This window comes from Myzus persicae, unplaced genomic scaffold (assembly GCF_001856785.1).
Source record: "Myzus persicae strain clone G006 unplaced genomic scaffold, MPER_G0061.0, whole genome shotgun sequence".
Classification (NCBI taxonomy): domain Eukaryota; kingdom Metazoa; phylum Arthropoda; class Insecta; order Hemiptera; family Aphididae; genus Myzus; species Myzus persicae.
In genome coordinates, this window is record NW_019103223.1 from 60,829 (window position 1) to 80,989 (window position 20,161).

A 20,161-nucleotide genomic window follows, 5' to 3' on the forward strand; every position below is an offset into this window, starting at 1 on the left:
TTAAGTTTCTGTGCATAAATTCTATATGGAATTATAGTTTATTGCGATGTAACCATAAATAAAACCGGTAATTTAGCACGCTCAGAGAGTGAACTTTTTTAACCTGTTTATTTATTTATTTTTAACTTTAGTCAAGTTCGAGACTTCGAGTTTTTTTATTTATAGTATTGATGAATAATTTTAAAATGTCTTCACGGTTAATATTTAATATCTACTATTAATACCGAGTATAGGTAATTCGCTGAATGGATCTTCATTCTTAGTGCTAGGCCATAAAATATATATAGCATATAAGGAAACGGCTATAATAATATGTCGTTTATCTTTTGTAACTTTTCGTTGCACTGCAATAAGTCACCGTAATTTGTGTAATTTATTTTCGAAAACTTGAACAGTTATAATCAGTAGGTACCTAATTACAATTTAACACGTATTTCGGGTGTGTCCTAAGCCCCCTATTATAGTGAGCTTATTGTTCGCGCTGTACCTACCGCTCAAAGGCTCTCGCGGCGACGACTACGAAAGTAAGTAAAAACTGAATACTCACCAACCCTTTTTTTTCCATGTGGCATCACTACTTAGGATTCGAACAGTTTTCACATGTCTTAACCCCCGTGGAGCATCGTTCATTAAAAAACAACAGTGTATGCAATACTTAGGTAGTTAGGTAAGCTCTCATAAGGTCGAAGTCTACTATTCTCAGAGTGCTCTGAAACACATGCCTACCCAGTAAACGCATTATAATTTCAAAACATACGTCATCAGCTCTGCAGCACTGCAGCAGCATAATAATATTATTACAGGTACATTATACATAATATTATAAAGGTTGAGCGTGTTTATTTTAATGGAGTTGTCGGTTTCGATACTCTCTCTCACACACACACACACACACACACACACACACACACAGACAGGGTATAATATAATAACATACACTCGTATCGTATATAATAATAATTACAGTATAATTTATTCCGACGGCGACGACGACGACGACGGCGGCGGCGGCGGCGGCGTGACGATGATGAAGATCTGACGACCGCTCGCGCGAGAGACGGCACCATGGGAAATCTGCGGACCACCTCATCGTCGCCACTCCGACCCGGGACGTCGTCATTTAAATGTAATAATAATAATATAACACCTACGAGAATCGGTTGCCCAAGTGCGAACTATATGATAATACGTAATATAATATAATAATGTGATGATTTGCGTGAGGTGTGCGTTTCCCGGTTGATTGGATGGTTCTGCGTTCGTTGTCTTATTATACATACTTGGACGCGTGCAATCGAACGGTAGCGTACTAAATGTGTGCGTGTGTGTGTGTGTGTGTGTCTTATTGTGACGGTAGTTGTATACCGTATAATATATATATATATATATATATATATATGCTATGTGTAATATAATATATTGTATCGTATTGTACGTATATATACATAATACAATAACAGTTTGTAATCACGAGCACCCGCGGTCTCGGCGGCGGTGGAGGTGTGCGAATGTTAATGTAATATTATTATTATTGTTACGTATGTTACCTAGCCCATGATAGACATCGCGGGTTGTACCAGCGGCGGACACGATTGTACCTACGTACATCATGTCATATATATATATACATACATAGTACATATATGCAGGTACATGTATACACACACACACACACACACACCGATATCTCTAAAAACACTGTGTAATGTATGCGTGACCGCGCACGCGCGTGTGTACACGTACAATAAGTCATCTAATAACGGAAATATATAACAAATTATATTATATTATCATACGTCTGCCGATTTATTACTCGACATCATATTAATATTATCATTTTATAGTCATAATAATATTACATCCGTACCACTTAAGGAATGTGTGGAGATACGATAACTTCTGTTTTTAACACCCCCTTTCCTACTGAAAATAATTTAGTGGATAATTTTTCTGAAAACGTTGACTCATGAAAATCTAAATTCGAACTAGTAGTTTTTGAGTTATTCAACTTAGTGCTATAAGGACAATGATAGGTGAATGGTATAATAATAGGCAGGAAATTTCAACAAATCATTAAGCAAATTTAAAACCTGTAAAAACTTCTGTGAATGTTCATTACTGCAATTTTTTTGAGAAATTCTATGAGTATGTGTTACACTGTGGAGCATGTAGAAATGCCCGCTTAAACTGATGAAATCTCCCTGTGAAAAAGACGCTCAGAATATATGAATACATACTTCCGTGTAGTATAATGTATATTATTAATTAAATCAGTTGAATAATTTTGTGAAGTGATGATTTTATTGGTTGCTGCAGGGTATTGGTTAGGTTAGGTCAACCATATTCTCTCGGTGAACGGAGTATAGTTTGAAATAGTAATTTCTTTCCCAAATAGTCCTCAACTAATTAGAATAATTATTCTAAAAAAATTTAAATCTAAATAATAGTAGGTAGTAAGGCATATTTAGGTATATAGCTACGACGAGTGTAGTAGTGCAGCCGTGCAGGTCGATCTGTTGTGTGAATTAATTACGTGAGGTTGAGGGTTATAATAAAAGTATAGGTATTGAAAAACGTTTTTAGCTGATGTATATATAGCAAAGCTTAGTATTTGATTGGGTTCTTTGACGATTTTCTGATATTTTGATTTAAAATTCAAATTAATTACGGCGTATAATATACAGTAAACAATTTTATTTCGTACAAAAAGCCTTTAAGGTAAAAAAATGAAAACAAAGAAAATCCACGGTTTTCAGAAATACTTGAGTTTTGAATTGAATACCAATATATTTTTATTTTCAGTAAACTAAAATCAATTTAGTACATTGGCAACTTAAAATACAAAATACAAATACATACTACACAACTGTGGTCATGTGCCTACCTAATAAATAGTTTGAATTTTGCGCTTTTTTGAAATCAAAGGATTTCAAAACTCAAAGTAATAGGTGTATCCAAACGATGTATATAAAACGAGATAAAATTTACATGTCCATTATTCAAATCGATCGAAATCTTAGTCAATAATGTGAGTTATAACTCGCTCATATAAATAATGATTTCTTCATTTGTCATTGGCAATAATTTTGTGATTACTAACTGATTTTAAGCAGTTGTCGAAAAAATAATCGTGGTTATTGGCCGATAACATTTTAACAACATATTAAAATATAACTCGAGAATTTCAAGGCAGAAAGACGAGCTCATTATAATATGGGCATGGCTTAATTGTTAATTTAAAAAAATTAGTTTCAAATTTATATATACATATATTTTATCACCAAATCGCATTAATGTCATAATCACAATAAATATTACATACTAATAAACGTGTAAGCTGCACATTAAGTTCAATGACTAATATCAAAGTTGGATTAATATTAATCGAATAATGATAAAATAGAAAAATAGTAAAAGATAGAAAAATAAATGGCGACAATATTTTATAATTTATGAGATAAATAATTATATACTTAAAAAGAAAAACATAATTGATATAGGTACCTCATAATTTCATAATTATTTTTTATGGTATAATAATAATTAATAAGAGAATATGCTTTAATTTCGTTGAAGAAATAATTAAATTAATGTGGAGGTATAATATTATAGGTACTGATAAAAATTATTATTATTTAATGTGATACTGTATAATTAGGTATAATATTATAATACAATTTCATTATAAACAACTAGTTAATGTAAAAAAATGCGATGAAAATAATATGAAAGTTAGTCATACCAACATCAAAAAATTTAATTTAATTTTAAAATTTATATTTAAAATTAAATAATTGCTTTATAATAATACATAATATATCAATATTGTATTGGACTTAAATGTATTAAAATAAATTTATTATTTTTATGTATTCGTATCGGGTGATTTGTTTATACAGGTATTTCTCAACTACTTCCGATGTTTTTTGTACATATTTTGTTTGTAAACATTTACTAAGAAAATTGCCAAGAAATAGATATGTCTATACGTAAATTGAATAATTTTTTATTCCGAGCCTAATATTCTGGTTTCCATAGTACCTATTACCATTGAGTATATAATATTGTACCTACCATACTGATGTGTATAATAATATAAAATTTATAAAACTTTTTTTGTTGCAAGCAGGGCTTGAGGACAAGCGAACGCGTCCATATTATACAGGGGCTCAAACATTGTCGTAGGTACAAAGAAGCACTCTTACCAAAACAATACTTATACCCGATAGTTTGCAGGAGTGCGCCGCCGTACAAGATGTGTAGTGTATATTAAACATTATATTCGAGTGTATTATGAGATATTTATATTAAATTATAAATTACGTATTACGATGTACGATGTTTACGGTATATCAATATAGGTATATACCTGCACGCACCGTCGACGGCGATGTCAATGACTCGGTCGACAATGTTCAAGAGCGCTAAAAACGGAAAACCGGTTTTCCCGATGTACCGCACACACTTGCCACTTACACTAAGTAGTCGATGTGCGGTGGCATTTAGACGAGGTTTTCCGGAGCGGCTGTCGGACGAGACGATAGCGATCGATCGATGTGCGCGAGCGGACGACGGCCGACCGACCGACAGACTTTCAACCGATTTGCTTGTACATATAGAGGCGTAGGTCCTAACCTTTAAGTACGATCGCCGGATTACTCACGTCTAGGCACACGTCATCATCATCGCCAGCGGTAAAGTTTGGCTTTACGACTTCCTCGGCGTATTGTTTATACACATATATATTACATTATAGCATATTATTATTATCGTCATCGATAATATATGGTATCGCGTGACGCGTGCATTCGAGACCTCCAAAAGTCCAAAGAGTCGAGTCGATGGCGCATTATTATAGTACCTACATTATATTATTATTTAGGTAGACGTATTAAATTAGTGTTTTACAATAATGCGGGGCGAAGTGGGATAGGCACAAGTAGGTACTAAGCACAGCCGTGTATATAGCGAAGCGATGGTATACAAAATATATGTATTTAATAGAAAAGTAGACAGTAGTTATACTGCAGAAGTTATCGTTATGAAATCACATAAATCAAAAATTCAATGACACGAACTAGTAAGTATGATAGGAAATCATTTTGTGATTGTGCTCCAATAACGAAACAATCAATTTATAGAACGATAAAACGACAACTTTGTGAAGTTTAGTTTATCTCGATAATCATTAATCAGAGATTCGTAGAATGATCTTTTCGTTCAATTTCTGATATTTGCCCGTCAAATAGCAACCATATTTACCAAAATAATTTTAGAAGATTTTTTTTTTTACTTGTTAATACGTTGTCATTGAAAATAATGTAATTCATCGCATCGAATAACACGACAACATGAAAATAAAATATAATATATTGGTTGATTAATATTAATCTTACAACGGCGCGTGTGTGAATGTTTGACATCACGCTTTGGAGTAGAATATAATATTTTGATCCAATCTTCAACACTGTAAGTGGTTTCTGGTTGAAAATTCGATACTTTTGATACCGATCTGCTAAATAACCTAGGTACAATATTCAAAACCTGCTATACAGCAGAAGAGAATTCCCCGTATTTGTTTTATTAGAATGTCTGCATAATTAGTTTACAATATTGCTTGCACAATGCACAGTGTAAAACTAAACCTGATCACTGTCCTTCTGAAGGTCGCCAACTAATTATTGTCACCAATACATGATATAGGTAACTTATACGTCACTAAAAATGAACATACGAAAAATATGTTTAGGTGTTGCCGAAAAAGCGAGGTCGGTAAATTGCATTGACAAAAATAAAAACCACAGTCATGATGTAGGCATACTGATCGTAAATTGGAATAATTGAATATATATAATGTGGTATTTTTGAAATTTTCATAAATTGCGTTTCAAGATAATATGTTTTTTCTAGTTGGCAAACAATGTAAAGACAATTATCTATGATGTAGATAAAGTGTTCACTAATATAATATTACTGGTAGTCCGTGTCCGCATCTTATCGTGACTCATGTGCAGTGTATAGCTTACTATACTATGTATTTTTTTTCATATTTAATAAATATTAACGTTATGAGAAAAGCGAAAGGATTAAAACGTTGAAAGTGGTCGATATTTTTAAATTACGTAAAAATTAAATTCAACGGTTATTCTAGAACAGTTCAAATGAGTGAATTTTTTTTAGAAATTCGATTTCGAAAATAATATAATACAATTTGTATAGATAATTGTAGTGATAACAGCGCATTCGTGAATAAGAGCAACAAATACATTGACAGGAACTTAAAATTGATTTAAATGGAAAAGCGGTTGACTGTATTACGGTAATAATATGTTCACTATAGGGCATAGGCCATACAAAATTATCTGTTCAGATTTACAAAATGCTGATACTGATACTTTAACTTCTCAAGACAAAAAAATTAACAAAAATAAATGTTCACAATACTTATACCAAGGTATAATTTTACCTGCCACTTTTTTAAAATTACAAGACATTTTTGACTATTTGGAATTTAAAGCAAATACAATTATTTATTATTATGTATCATCGTATACTAATTTTTAGCAGATACTTATTTTTTATAGTATATTTTGTAATAATGACAACAAACCCAATAGGTATATAATCATAGTAATACAATTTTACAATTTATATCCTATAAGTCTGAAAAATGTAAAGGAATTATTATTAAACGTAATTTACTAGTAAATAAAAAAATATTTAGGCCACAATTTATGTTTATTGTGAACATCATAATATATAGGTACAATATGTAACACAATTTTTAACACTTGTCAAAATTATGTATATACGCATCAAAAATCCTGGACCCAATACTAAAGTTACTATAATATAATAAGATTAGATTAGATTACTAAAATAAACCCGGGATATTAATCTTATGTAGGAGGTACAAAATAATTTAGTACCCATCTATAGCACAACAATTTAATTTTTCGTCCCAACCTGGTATATGCAGCCGAAAAAAATTGAATATAATTAATTTTGGTGATTAGTCAGAAACGTCGAGAATCACTGTAAGACGCGATCATATTATAATAATTATATCGATTTTAAAACGAATAAAAAGTAGTAATATTAGTTGTCTATTCTGTTATTCGAAAATGAACAATTTAGCAGTGGTCAGGAAATGTTCTCCCAGTTTAGCCGTCAGTGGCCCATGTACTGTTCTTGCATCCTCTCACAAAACAGCTATACCTATATAGCAACACCTTTTAATGTGCTTTTTAGATACTACTGGTCTTTGGAGATGCGGGGCGACAAAATACGATTAAAATATTTTACCCCATAACCAACACCGATATTTACCACTCGATACGACTTTATAGCTGCAAGTCATGAATACCGGACGCCGATGGTTTATATACTATAAATATATAGGTACGTATATTTATAGTACCTTTATAATATTATTAATTGTACAGGTATTATTGGGATGAATTTTCACTACACTCGTCATCTTTTTAAATTGTGAATTAATTTTAGACTGTTATTATAGACATGCAATCTGCACCGGCGGGCTGATGCCGTTATAATATTATAATATATTATAATCAATGTCCAGTCCACAAAATTATATGATACCGATACGGCGCTATTAATAAATAATAATTACATATAGAGCTCACCGATTTCTGGTACAAAAACATGATACCGATATGTTAATAATTATCTGATTAATTTATATTATAGTATGATATATCACGGTTGTATAGAAAAAAAAAAAGATTAATTTAATGGTTCACTAAAAATTAATGGACCAAACATGGTCTACTAAATTATGTTTAAGGAACCATTCAATATAGCTCTCTAGATTCATTAAATGTTTAGTGATATGCAACTCGGCATTAGCTGTCTATTACATTTTGATAATTTTTGTTCATAAAAATTGACTTATTATAGTTATTCTATGTAACAAGAGCATATATATTTTGTTTCAGTAAAAGCAAGGCTGTAGATAATGGGGTTATAGGGCTCCGATTCCCACCCAAAATTATCAAATTACATTTGAAATTTGAAAATGTTTTAAACGTAATTATACTCCACCCCTCCCTCTTTCAACATTTTTTTGCTGGGTACAGCCATGGGTTAAAGCCTTATGTGCGTAATAAAATGGTATTATATATCTACCTACAGGCGGCTAATGTCATAAAAAAATCGTTTAAATATTACAACTGTATAATATTCCTATAGCTCTATGATAATAAATAATAATTAATAATATATAAATGAGCACTACCCATTAAGCGGTAACTATATGTCTATAATCTATACATTTGTGTGGAATCAAGTTTTGGTAAAATATCCTATGTTCATCGAATATCGATCGCCTGATTTGCAGGGCACCAAACCATATTAATATATATGCAAACGGTTTGAGACACCAGGTATTCAAATAAATTGACTGCAACTATAACACGTATAATGTAATTAAAGTATACATTGATGGTATCTATTACGTGAATCAACTTAATTCATAAATATCGTAATCTCTTGTATTTTCGCATACCTATACCTCAAGCGACGTAAACCGATTAATAAATTATTAGCATAGGTTGGAAGAGTTTACTACCACCCATTAGACTAAAAATCGAGTGAAAGAAATCAGTTTGAGAATATGTACCTTTTTATTAGATATATATTATAGTTTAATAGTTATTAGTTTATTACTTATATTGTACTGTGCAGCCGATTTGTTCAACTTGTTTAACAACCTATTATTTTCTACTTTCTAGGTCAATTTCGGTGATTTAGGTTAAAAAAAGGTTTACATGTTTGGTGATTTAAGTATTATTATTAGTAGGTACTCATTATATGGTTACAAACAAATCTATTGCCGGGCTTGTGATTTAACGGTAAATGGAAAATTGGTACGATTATTGTGATTTGCACACAAGGAATGAAATAGGCCGAATATTGGTACTATAAAATATATTATTTTCAGTGGTTCAAAAAATTAAATTAAAATAAATTTATGTTTAAAAATATATATGTCTACCTATATATAAATATATCTGTGTCAAAAATTAATATGTAGTTACGGTAAAAATAGTTCACAATAGTTTCCCTATCGTGTTTAAAAAAAATGTACATTGTAATTTCTCTATTTACGTAACTGGTAACTATTTAATGAAGAAAATTAAAAAAATACTAATATTAATTTAATATTAAAAATAATCATCCAACCAGAAATATTGTGCATGATGAAGGAAACCATTTGACTTGAAATTGCTCGTGTGTCTAAGGCTCTTTTTTTATGTTATGTTTGATAAGTAATAACAATTATTTCATCGATTTTATTATTTGAAGTGTGATTATGTAGCACTATACTTGAATAATTTATATACTGCAATAAAATTAATGATTTCATCATGTATAATACATTACAATACTTTCAATATTATAAATTATTAGTAATTTAAAATTTACGGGCTTAATTAAATTCGTTGTAATTTTACTCGGACATTTTAATGTTGTATTTTGTGAACACTTCCACCTAATAGTATAATTAATTTTTCTTAAAATTACATACGAATAATTCTCGTACGGCAGTAATTAGTAATTCATTTCCCTTTTCAGTTTTAAAACTTTCCATTATCACAAAATTAAAAATTGTGGACACGTGGCAATAAGTTGAACGTTGCAGTTGTACTAGGTCGCATGAAACCCAATACACAATATCTGTATTCATCGTTATCGATATTGTCATTTGTCGTTGTATAGATTAGATTAACACTTCCCTACGATTTCATGCAGTACTTATCTAATGTGTAGATGTTTTATGATTTTTTTTTTATAGTTAAAGAAACCCTGGTTTTTAATGACCGTACCAACTAGCAATATTCCACGTTCACAACGACTGTACCAATTTCCGACAATCTGATTCGACTTTTCAAAATCATAAAATTTGGTAGATAAATAGTCAAGTAGGTTCTACCATATCAAATAGCTTAAATTAAATATAATATATTGTCATAATAATTTATTAATAAGTACATATTATTAATTATTATGCAAAAGTTGTTTTACTAATAAAATGATTTTATCAATATTTTATTCAATTTTTATTTGTATCATACCAATTAATATGTTAATTTAATTTCTACTTTTACAGTATTTATATGATTTTATTTTATGTTTTCATGGGTTGTAAAGTTTAGAGCAATAATAATTATTAATTTCATTGAACATTCTACTGTGAGTGCAATATAATTTGTCTTTTTATTTCTATATGTATTTGTCCAAAAGTATATATATGATGCGTAGTGTGCATATTATTATAAATTTATTTGAAAAAAAGTTATTTTTATTAAATTTTATTATTGCACTACTAAAATACTACAGCATGTTTTAGAAATTGCATCATGGTAGGTATTAAATAATTAATAATCAACTACTTATATTTTTATCTGCATAAACAGGGGATGGGAAAAAATGATGATTTCTCATTCTTATACATATACTTTGTAAAATTATCTACTATAGTAATAGTTTTTTTATCATAATGTACCTCTTTTGATTCCAAATGTACACGCTTAGGTAATATAAAAAATGACTACCACCACGATGTCGGGCGCAAAATTATAATATGAATTGATATGTGACATTATATTAATATTGATTAATATCGAATTTGTAAAAAAAAACATGTCACATTATCTTGCGTAAAATCGTTTGGTAATATCTGAACTAAGATAGCTACGACTAAAATGATAACTTATTTATTCATATTAATTTAAGCAAATGCGATGATAGACATTTCTTACTATAGTTAAATATTCGATCAATCCAAATATTAACAGTAGGCACATAACGTCTAACACATAATATGTACAATTAACCAATGTATATTATAAAATAAATCGTAAAGATTTTCTATTGATGTACAAAAGATATAACGAATCCAATTTTTGTTAAAGCAAAAACTCACTAACAGCTATTATTTTATTTTTATTACAGAATGAAGATTTCTCGAAAGACACCTGATCTCAGAACTTTTTATTTTGCAAAGGAACGTTTAAACAACACTGGTATGTTTGATTTTTGTACCTCGATACGCGTCGTTCAAGAACAGTTCAAACGGATTGGAAAATAACTTATTGAATATTATTAAAGTAAATCCACACGCACGCCAATGATGGTATATTTTTCAAACCAACAAACCGCGAATTGCGGAGTAAGTAAACATCACAATGTTTATACACGACTTCAATAAACCACCGCTTATTCTCCTTTCACGGACAACCTAGTTTTAAAGTAAATATAACATAATTGCTAAAATTATATGGAATATCAACTTATATTAGAATTTGCAACAGGCAACAGGATTTGTGATGTTGGAACCTAGTCTTTTTTAATCATCGCCTAAACTTGTTCAGTTTTATAATCGAAATACGTTAATTTTGAGTTGGTGAAGAACGAAAATAAAAATACTATAATTAAACTACTAACTAGGTTTATACTGAGTATAAAATATATCATAATATGAGTAACCATCCCTTTTTACCACCCTGACAATAATTCTAGTGTATATATTATGATGAAAAGCAATTAAAAAAAATAAACTACTACTTAAAAATATAACAATCGTACATTATAAATATTTTATATTAAATAACTATTTTTTTTTTCAAATCTCTGCACTTGCAGCAGGACACTATAAAAACACGAGGTTTGGAAAATGTTACCCTGAATACACTTAGTATTACGAGCACAACGTTATGTCGTTAAAATAAGATGGAGAGGGAAATATCGCATCAACACCGTATTTTTTTTTTTTTTTTTAATAATCAGCCGATACGTACCCGTGTGTTTAATACCTTTCATTAAAATGACAAAAGTTCCAGGCAATGGGCTGGATCGTAAAGCTGCGTTTTATTGCCGTCTGCATAGCTAGGGAATTTAATAACTTTATCAGAGTCGGCCGGGCTGTAACTCATTGCAGGGGCCACCACCATACCTCACCCCCTCCTCTCCGAACTCCCCGCCGCCACCGCAACTGGTCGTCCCACCCGCCCGCCAGCCCTTAAAACTCACACTGTATAGGTATAATACTCACATATATATATATATTATTGTATATATACCTTCGTCATGCATGTTAACTGTCAACTATTTTACGCAACAACATTTACGACGGAAAATATAACTACAAAAATTTTGTTTTCAATGTGTCTACCTTTATATACATACTCCTATAATACATATATATTGTACATACATACATACATATACTTACAGTATACATTATACCTAAGTATATAAATAGTTGGGGCGGGAAAAATGTAAAGAATATTATACTGCTGCGGACTTATTATATAATATATTATACGTACCTATACTTATATATACGATTCCGGAACAAACGCTATTTTCTAGATTGTACACGATTCGAGTTTAATTATATAGGTGTTCGTTTTTATTTTATTGTTTTGTTCCGGTCCACCTCGTAATGGATATTTCCTCGTTATTATTGGGACAATAGTTTCAGGACACGACTGGTCGGCGTTAATCCCAATAATATCACACCCTCGTTTTTATTTTATAAAAATTAATACATTTACTGATATCGTCGTCCACCGGAGACTAACAAAAAAATGAAATGCACTAACACCATATCATTTTAATATTACAGTAGGGTAGTGTTTAATTGGTTGTATATACCTGTAGCCAAATTAACCTGATTTCACGTGTATGGCAACAGCTGATGCGTAAATATGACATTTATCCACGAGGAAGCCCCTGTGATGTATGAAAGGTGATACATAATTTTTACTTTTTTTAATTAAAATCTTTAAGTTATAATTTGACATTTATCATCCGTATTCCAATTATTTTAAAACGGTTTATACACGTAATTATTTTTCAACTCTGAATTCATCTCTACTTTACTGATAGAACACAAGCACATACAGTAAATTGTTCGTTCCTAATAACACTGTCTAAAATTTGTCATTTAATTTTCCGTTGCACATACAGCTAAAGTGGATCATTTCCGTAACACAAATCATACAGCCATGAACCAATAACCAATAACCATGTAGCTAGTGGACGCGAGAATAACTTGTTTTAATAATACAGAAATTGGGTTAGCAAAATCATGGTATATATAAAATATAGTTTTGTATTTATATATATATGTTGTATGATAATATATAAAAACAAAGCAAACTACGCTTGTTAGGATTCTAAGTATATGACGTCAATGAGATACAAGATAAATATACTGCTGACAGTGCAAACTCCATAAATTCGATATTTTTATAGAACTACATAACGCACAAAAAAAGTGATAAACAAATTGATTTAATTGTTAATTCGAATATATTTTTTAATCGGAACAGCAGTTCTATAACATTGATAGGATTGATCATGTTTTATGTAAACTGTTACAATTTAAAATTCTAACTGATATTCGATGTTTTAGTTACTCAAATTATTAATTTTTTTATTTTAGTTAGGTACACTTTTATATATTTTCATTAATTATTATGAACATACAGGTGGTTATAATTTAAATAATAATGTCATTATAATTATGTTTTATATCGATTACCTAATTCGTGCACTTCGGCTTGTATATTATACACAAGGAAGCTGTACAGTATGTTTTAAATTTCAAACCTTGTGTTATTTTTTGTATCCTTGGTTAATTTTTCTTGAGTACCTAGTTTAGAAGAATTAGAAATAATCGGCACTTGGCACTAGTTGGCAGTATATTATAGTATTATACTGTCATTAATCAAACTTTTTATAGGTACAAAAAATACAATTTGAAAAAAGTATTACTATTTTTAGATCCCAAATGACTGGGCACAGCATACATTTTTGATTTATTTCCTGCTATTTGTTCTGTGAAAATTCAAATTTGTAACTCTTCAGTATTAGAACTTTATATTTTAATATAATTAAGGTGTATCATAATTCATTATAATATATTACATATTCTATCTAAGTATCTCTACTCATTATTTATTTTCTAAAACCGTTGTATACTGGTACCGTACTTAAGTTTGAAACATATGGCCGAGAACGTTTTTTAAACACCCAATATATATCATAATTCATAATGATGGCTTACATATTTAATGTAATGAATTTATTGTATCAAATTAGTGTATGGTTTATTTCGAATTTTACTAAAAATAAAAATATACATCGCATACCACAGCGATATTTATCGTTTAACTTACTATCCATATTAATTCCTTCAAATTTGCATACGACGTACCTATTATAATTTACCTTGTACGAAAGGCTGACCAAAACTTTTGACACTCTTCGTACATTATAATTATTTCGAGTGTGTTATGTATGAAAATACATTAATTTTCTAACAAAACAAACTCTCGACTCTCGCAGATAGGTTTACCGAAAATATTGCACGTACTATATGGTTTCGCCGGTACTGCAGTAAATATGCGCATAGAGTTTTAATACTGCATATATCTACTCATTGTAGTTCTTAGAAAACAAATTCATTACCTACAAAGCTACCTATTGTTAAATTTAAACGAAATATCTACCCTCAAGTGTGGACTATTATTCGCATTGTCGGTTACACGTATCATAATAATATGGATTTAGGTGTGGGAGCGTGGGACGGACTTCAACTTTGATTCTATAAGTAAGAATACTACTATACTGTATAATATTATATACGTTTGGAAATATATTAGCGCGAAGGATGCAATCATCACGTTTTTAATAGTCAAAACAAAGCACGTGTGCAATTAACACAAGTCTGTGGTTGAGGTCACATTAATTAAAACACTATAAGAGTGAAGTGTACCTGAACAGTGAAACCCATTTCCCGGTGTCGTATCCAAATTGTATAAAATGGAATAGCGAAAGGTCTGCATTATTATCTGTCGACTGCAGATTGTTACATATTAAGTGTATAATATTATTGTATCTAAGTGTACAGAGGTAACCTATATAGCCTACATCGTCTACTAACTGTCCACGATTTCAAGAATAATAAAATCAATAACAACGTTATGATGTAGATAACGTATAATTTCATCCCTTTTCCACACGTGTATTTTTCCCACAGGATCGATGTAAGTACTGCATTGTAATAATAAATTGTATTGCATCCGCTACTACATAATATTCTACGTCGATCAAAAAACAAATCGCGTCTTACAAGGAATCCATTGTTTATTTTGGACGCCAGACCTAGACGCACACAACCGATACGATGGTCATTCATAATTTAATACATTATTATCATCTCATCATCACCCCAGCCCTGTATAATAATGACTATTCACTCTGATTAAAGTATCAGTGACATTTCTAGTAGCGTCCAACAATCCGGTGATCTATCCGCCTAGTCCTCTGATTACTCACATTATTATATTATATACAGAGTGGTTATGTGAATCATTTCTGTAATCTCACTCTTTTTTTCTTTAATAATGTAGTTATTTAAAATCTGATCACCACTTAAACATTAGCATAAAGAGCATATTTTCAAATTGTCGAGATTTTTCGTTACTATCTACTTAAGCCTTAAAGAATTTCCAAGAGATACAATATACGAATTTCTGTTTTCAAACGAGAAGCCTGTTTTCTAGGGCAAATTATGTAGTTGGTAATTTTTCTGAAAATGCTAAGGTACCAAAATCAAAATGTAGCTATGGATTGTTTAGTGAGTTAATGATTTTTCCTTTCTTTAAAGTTTAAATTGAAAAATGAAAACAAATTTGATACTTTTTCTGACATATGAAATGGTATTATAGCACTGGTAATGTAAATATGAGTTAATTATATAAGCATAAATTATGCGCAACCAATGACAAAAAACATCGAGAGTACCCCAGTTTGCGCGTCGAGGGGACTTTTAAAAAATATCGAAAACTGTGAGAGATTTTCATTATTCATACTAGTATAAATCGAAGTCACCTGGTTATCAGAGTTCTGAAACTTCCGAAATTTTTTTTGAAATATTTTATGAAACTGTCTTAAAATAATTCATTTAGATGAAAAATAAAAATAATGTGTAATTTAAAATTATAGAGGGAGCGCACCTCTACTTCGTTAAATGTTATAAAAATATTACTCGTACTTTATATAAATTAGGTACATAAAAGTTATCTATCGTATGTATATATATTCCCTGCATCATGATCAGAAATTGAATATTGATAATTACTAATATAGGTATGAAATCAGTCAGACCATAAAACACAAAATTCAAAAAATATATATTTTTGAATATTTCAATTATGGTGAAAGTTTCAAGTTTGAATTATTTCAAAGTGAAATATTTTATGCTCATAAAGTCATAAGATCCTACCTATCCATATAATAACAATAATAATAACAAATTTCTAAACCTCAATGATACGTACAACTCAATCTAAGAAAACCATTGAATTATATGTACTATATATTTTGTTGCATGCTAATAACCTATAGTAGTTGATACTGTACCATTAATACAAATACAAATAATAACAATAATAATAATAATAATAATAATAATAATATTAATAATGATAAGACTATAATTGAAAGATAATAACGAAATTGTATTTCATCGACTCTCGATATCAAGATTGACGATAAGACGGATTATAATATTGACGTGATGGACTCACCTCGATGAACGGTGGGAAGGTGACGCTGGGCGTGGGGAAATGTGGCTGCGCGTGGTGCCACAGCGCGGTGGCGTTAGTCAGTGGCAACGCGAACGGGTAGATGGGTCGCGGGTGCCAGACGGCCGCGTGCGTCGGATGGGTCGGCCCGCCGCCGCATATCACGCTGGAAACGCTTCCGTTGACGGCGGCCGCCCGCCGTCCTCCGCCGCCGCCGCCGGACTCCAACGAGATTACCGTCGGCGCGGTCACCGGTTCGCGGTAATCGGTCACGGACAGGCTGCTACCGGACCGGTTGTGGTGCAGTGACGGCTGCTGGTTGTGCGGCGGCTGCACAGGTTGATGGTGTGACGGCGGCGGCTGTGGCGGTGGCGGCGGCTGGTGGTGGTGGTGGTGATGGTGATGGTGCCCGGTGAGCGCCGACGAGGGTGGCCGGTTGACGGATTGCCGACCGTGATGCACCTGTTGCTGATGGGAGGCCACGACGACGACCGTCTTCGAGTCGACGGACGGCGTCGCGGCGGCCATCGCTTCGCTCTTCTCTGTTATCATGTCCAAGTACTTCAACTCCTCGTGTGCTGAAACACACGGCACGAACACGGTGAACACCCAACGACATATTATAGCGTGATGACATAATAATAATAATAATAATAATAATAATAATAATGATAATATATTGTTATGCGCACGTGGTTATTTCGTGGATATTTTAAGTTTACAACCACTGCAGATTGTATGGTTTGTATTTTATTAATAAGCGACGGTTGTAGTGAAGAGAGCAACTTGTGGTTAGTGCAATACTTACAGTATACTAAAATAAATAATACCGCTACATTTTATTTGTCTGGTGTGGATCCAAAGGACATATTTTAATCTGAAAAAAACTCACAGCATATTTGTGCAATACGATTATCACACCTGCAGCTCTAAGTACGCATAGCTCAACGATATTGACTGTTCAAATTTATAACTCATAATTATTAAAGAGATTATTGATTTCAAGTCTTATATTGTGTATGTAAAACGATCCATTTTAAAACGGCAAATCAGAAATATCGTGAACAAGACCAACTTACTAGGGTCGAAGTTTTGAGTACCTAGCTACACTCTCAAAGTCTCAACCAAATGTTAATAATAAAACAACGCAAGTAATATAAAGGAAAAACCGTGTTGGTTTTGTGTATTGTAATGAAGAAAAAAAGTATTTAATATTATATAAGCACCTACTTATATGGTATTTTTATAAATAATAAAATTTATTGGGTTTTTAATTTAATCATACATTCCGTTGCAGAAAATTATCTCCATAAGTAGCACAAAATAATAGAACATATTGTAAATAAAACCAGAAAATGTTATATTGTTGTTATAAAGTTGTGGAAATGTACTTTGATCTATAAATATACAACTTGATTCTATCTGTGGACTGTGAATAGTCTATTGAATGATCAATATCAACTAATATACGCATTGTTTGTTAAAATATTTTTGCTTTTAAAAAATTTGCTCAATATTACATATTATAGATCTTAAAAATTGAGTTACTCATCACCCTATAGTTGCACCACTGTATAAAGTATTAAGCTGTATCAGTTATCACATCACATAATTTTTTTTTACCAGTGAATTTTTACACGAATTATGTTGAAAAACAAAAAATAAAGCAACGAATTTATTATTATTTACAATAATGTACAAACTTTTTTTTTAATGAGACATGAACATAACACTTTATAAACAATTAACAGATAAAAAAAAAATGGTTAATTTTGAATGACAATGTTGATCCGTGGTACATTTTCATATAACTTTCTCATATTTAAAATGTACAACATTTGATTGGATACATTTTCGGCCAATTTAATTTAGTTTCATTTCATTTAGTTTTAAAGCAATAATGAGTAGGTACATACTACATTATAATCAAATTCAAATCAATCCGTCACTTAAGAGGTAAACGTAAAAACGAAATACCAACATGAAAACTTTGAAAAACTATAATTTTCTCTCTTTGACCGAAAACTCAAATATATGCAATATGATATTATTCACACTACCTACTATGTCCTATACAATATACAGGTATAGACTAAAAAAAATTTGCCCAGGCCCAACTGTTTTATACCTATCTTAAACTAACCAGATTCGTCTGTCATTAAAATCATATCCCTACTGATATAGGGTATCATAACTACAATAAAGTTTCAATATTGTTACCAATAATCTTAATAAAAATTCAAGAGTACCTATGAATATTTTAATGATCATATTGGTTTAGTTAGATTTCTATTCAGGCAAATTTATGGGGAGCAAACATGAAAGTGAAATTGTACTTTATTATGCTTTATTTGTAACAAAATATGGTTTCCGAATAAAACTTTACGAAACAGCTTAAATGAAGTATATTTAAAGCACGCCAAGTACCTACCTATCATAAATTATCGGGGGAAATTATAGACTTAATATTTATTATAATCACGATAATATATTATTAAAGGAAGCTTTCGAACGTTTGTTTTAATTTATATTACAAGTTTCAAGTGACAGGAAAGCTTGAGATTTCGTATCAATATATACGAAAACTTAAAATAAGCTCACAATGCTTTACAATTAAGATGTCGTTGTTGTCGTAATATTTTTAAATGTGTGAGTGCGTGACACAGCTGGACACAAGTCCAATATATTAGAAATGATGTTGATAGTTGAAGACTCCAGCTACATCTGTAACAACCTGAAATAACAATAACTATATAGTATAATTTGATAATATTCTAAGACTCGATTAAACAGTGTGATAGTAAAGCATAATAATAGTGTTCTATTGCAGATAAACGTTACTTATTTCATTAATTGCAATCAAAAGCAAATAAAATAAAATTTGTTTTGATAAAATAAGTAATTATTTACCAATTTAAAAAAAAAACATTCTTTTTGGGAAACATTGTATACATTCACACTGATAAACCATGGCGTATTAATCAAATTATTGTGTCGTACCCGTAAATACTCTTAAGTATTATGTTGGTAGGTTACTACTAAATTATACACATTACCAGAAACCTGCAGCAAGCTGCAGGCTGCAGTTGCTCTTTTGTTGTGCACATAGGCGGAAATTAAATTTGCAATTAAAAATTAAAAATACAAGAGAATTCTCTCTACTGTGCAGTTGCCAGATACCTCGTAATTTAGTAGGTAACCGAAATTAATGTATAATATTTTAAATTAATAATAAATTATTGTGTGCAAAAACCAATCCTAGGCCCCTCGGATTTGAGCATTTTCTATCTGAAATTACCCTGTGAACGGAGACGGTATGTCAGCCTATGATAGCTTATACAATATTATTAACTAAGAAATAATAGTATAAGAAGATAGGAAAGTTACTACCTATTCTAAAATAACAGGTGATTTTTTAGTTACAATAAATAATAATAGTTACTTATGAGAACCTTGTACTATATGTTTAAGCTTTTTAACCTAACAATTTATTTTTTATCAACAATTATGAAAAAAAGTAAAATAAATCGAAGACG

The 20,161-nt window shown here is 30.8% G+C and overlaps 1 protein-coding gene across 4 annotated transcripts in view; it reads right to left on the minus strand.

Moving 5' to 3' along the window:
• Positions 1-20,161, minus strand: part of LOC111034051 (E3 ubiquitin-protein ligase Arkadia-like) — a 54,329-nt gene that overhangs the window by 7,386 nt on the left and 26,782 nt on the right. For 2 of the 4 annotated variants that reach the window (XM_022315073.1, XM_022315074.1), the window contains exon 3: positions 16,629-17,203. In XM_022315073.1, coding sequence (XP_022170765.1) covers positions 16,629-17,203 — 575 coding nt within the window. Of the gene's footprint in view, positions 1-16,628; positions 19,360-20,161 lie in introns of all 4 variants that reach the window. The other 2 variants (XM_022315075.1, XM_022315076.1) reach the window with 2 other exon arrangements.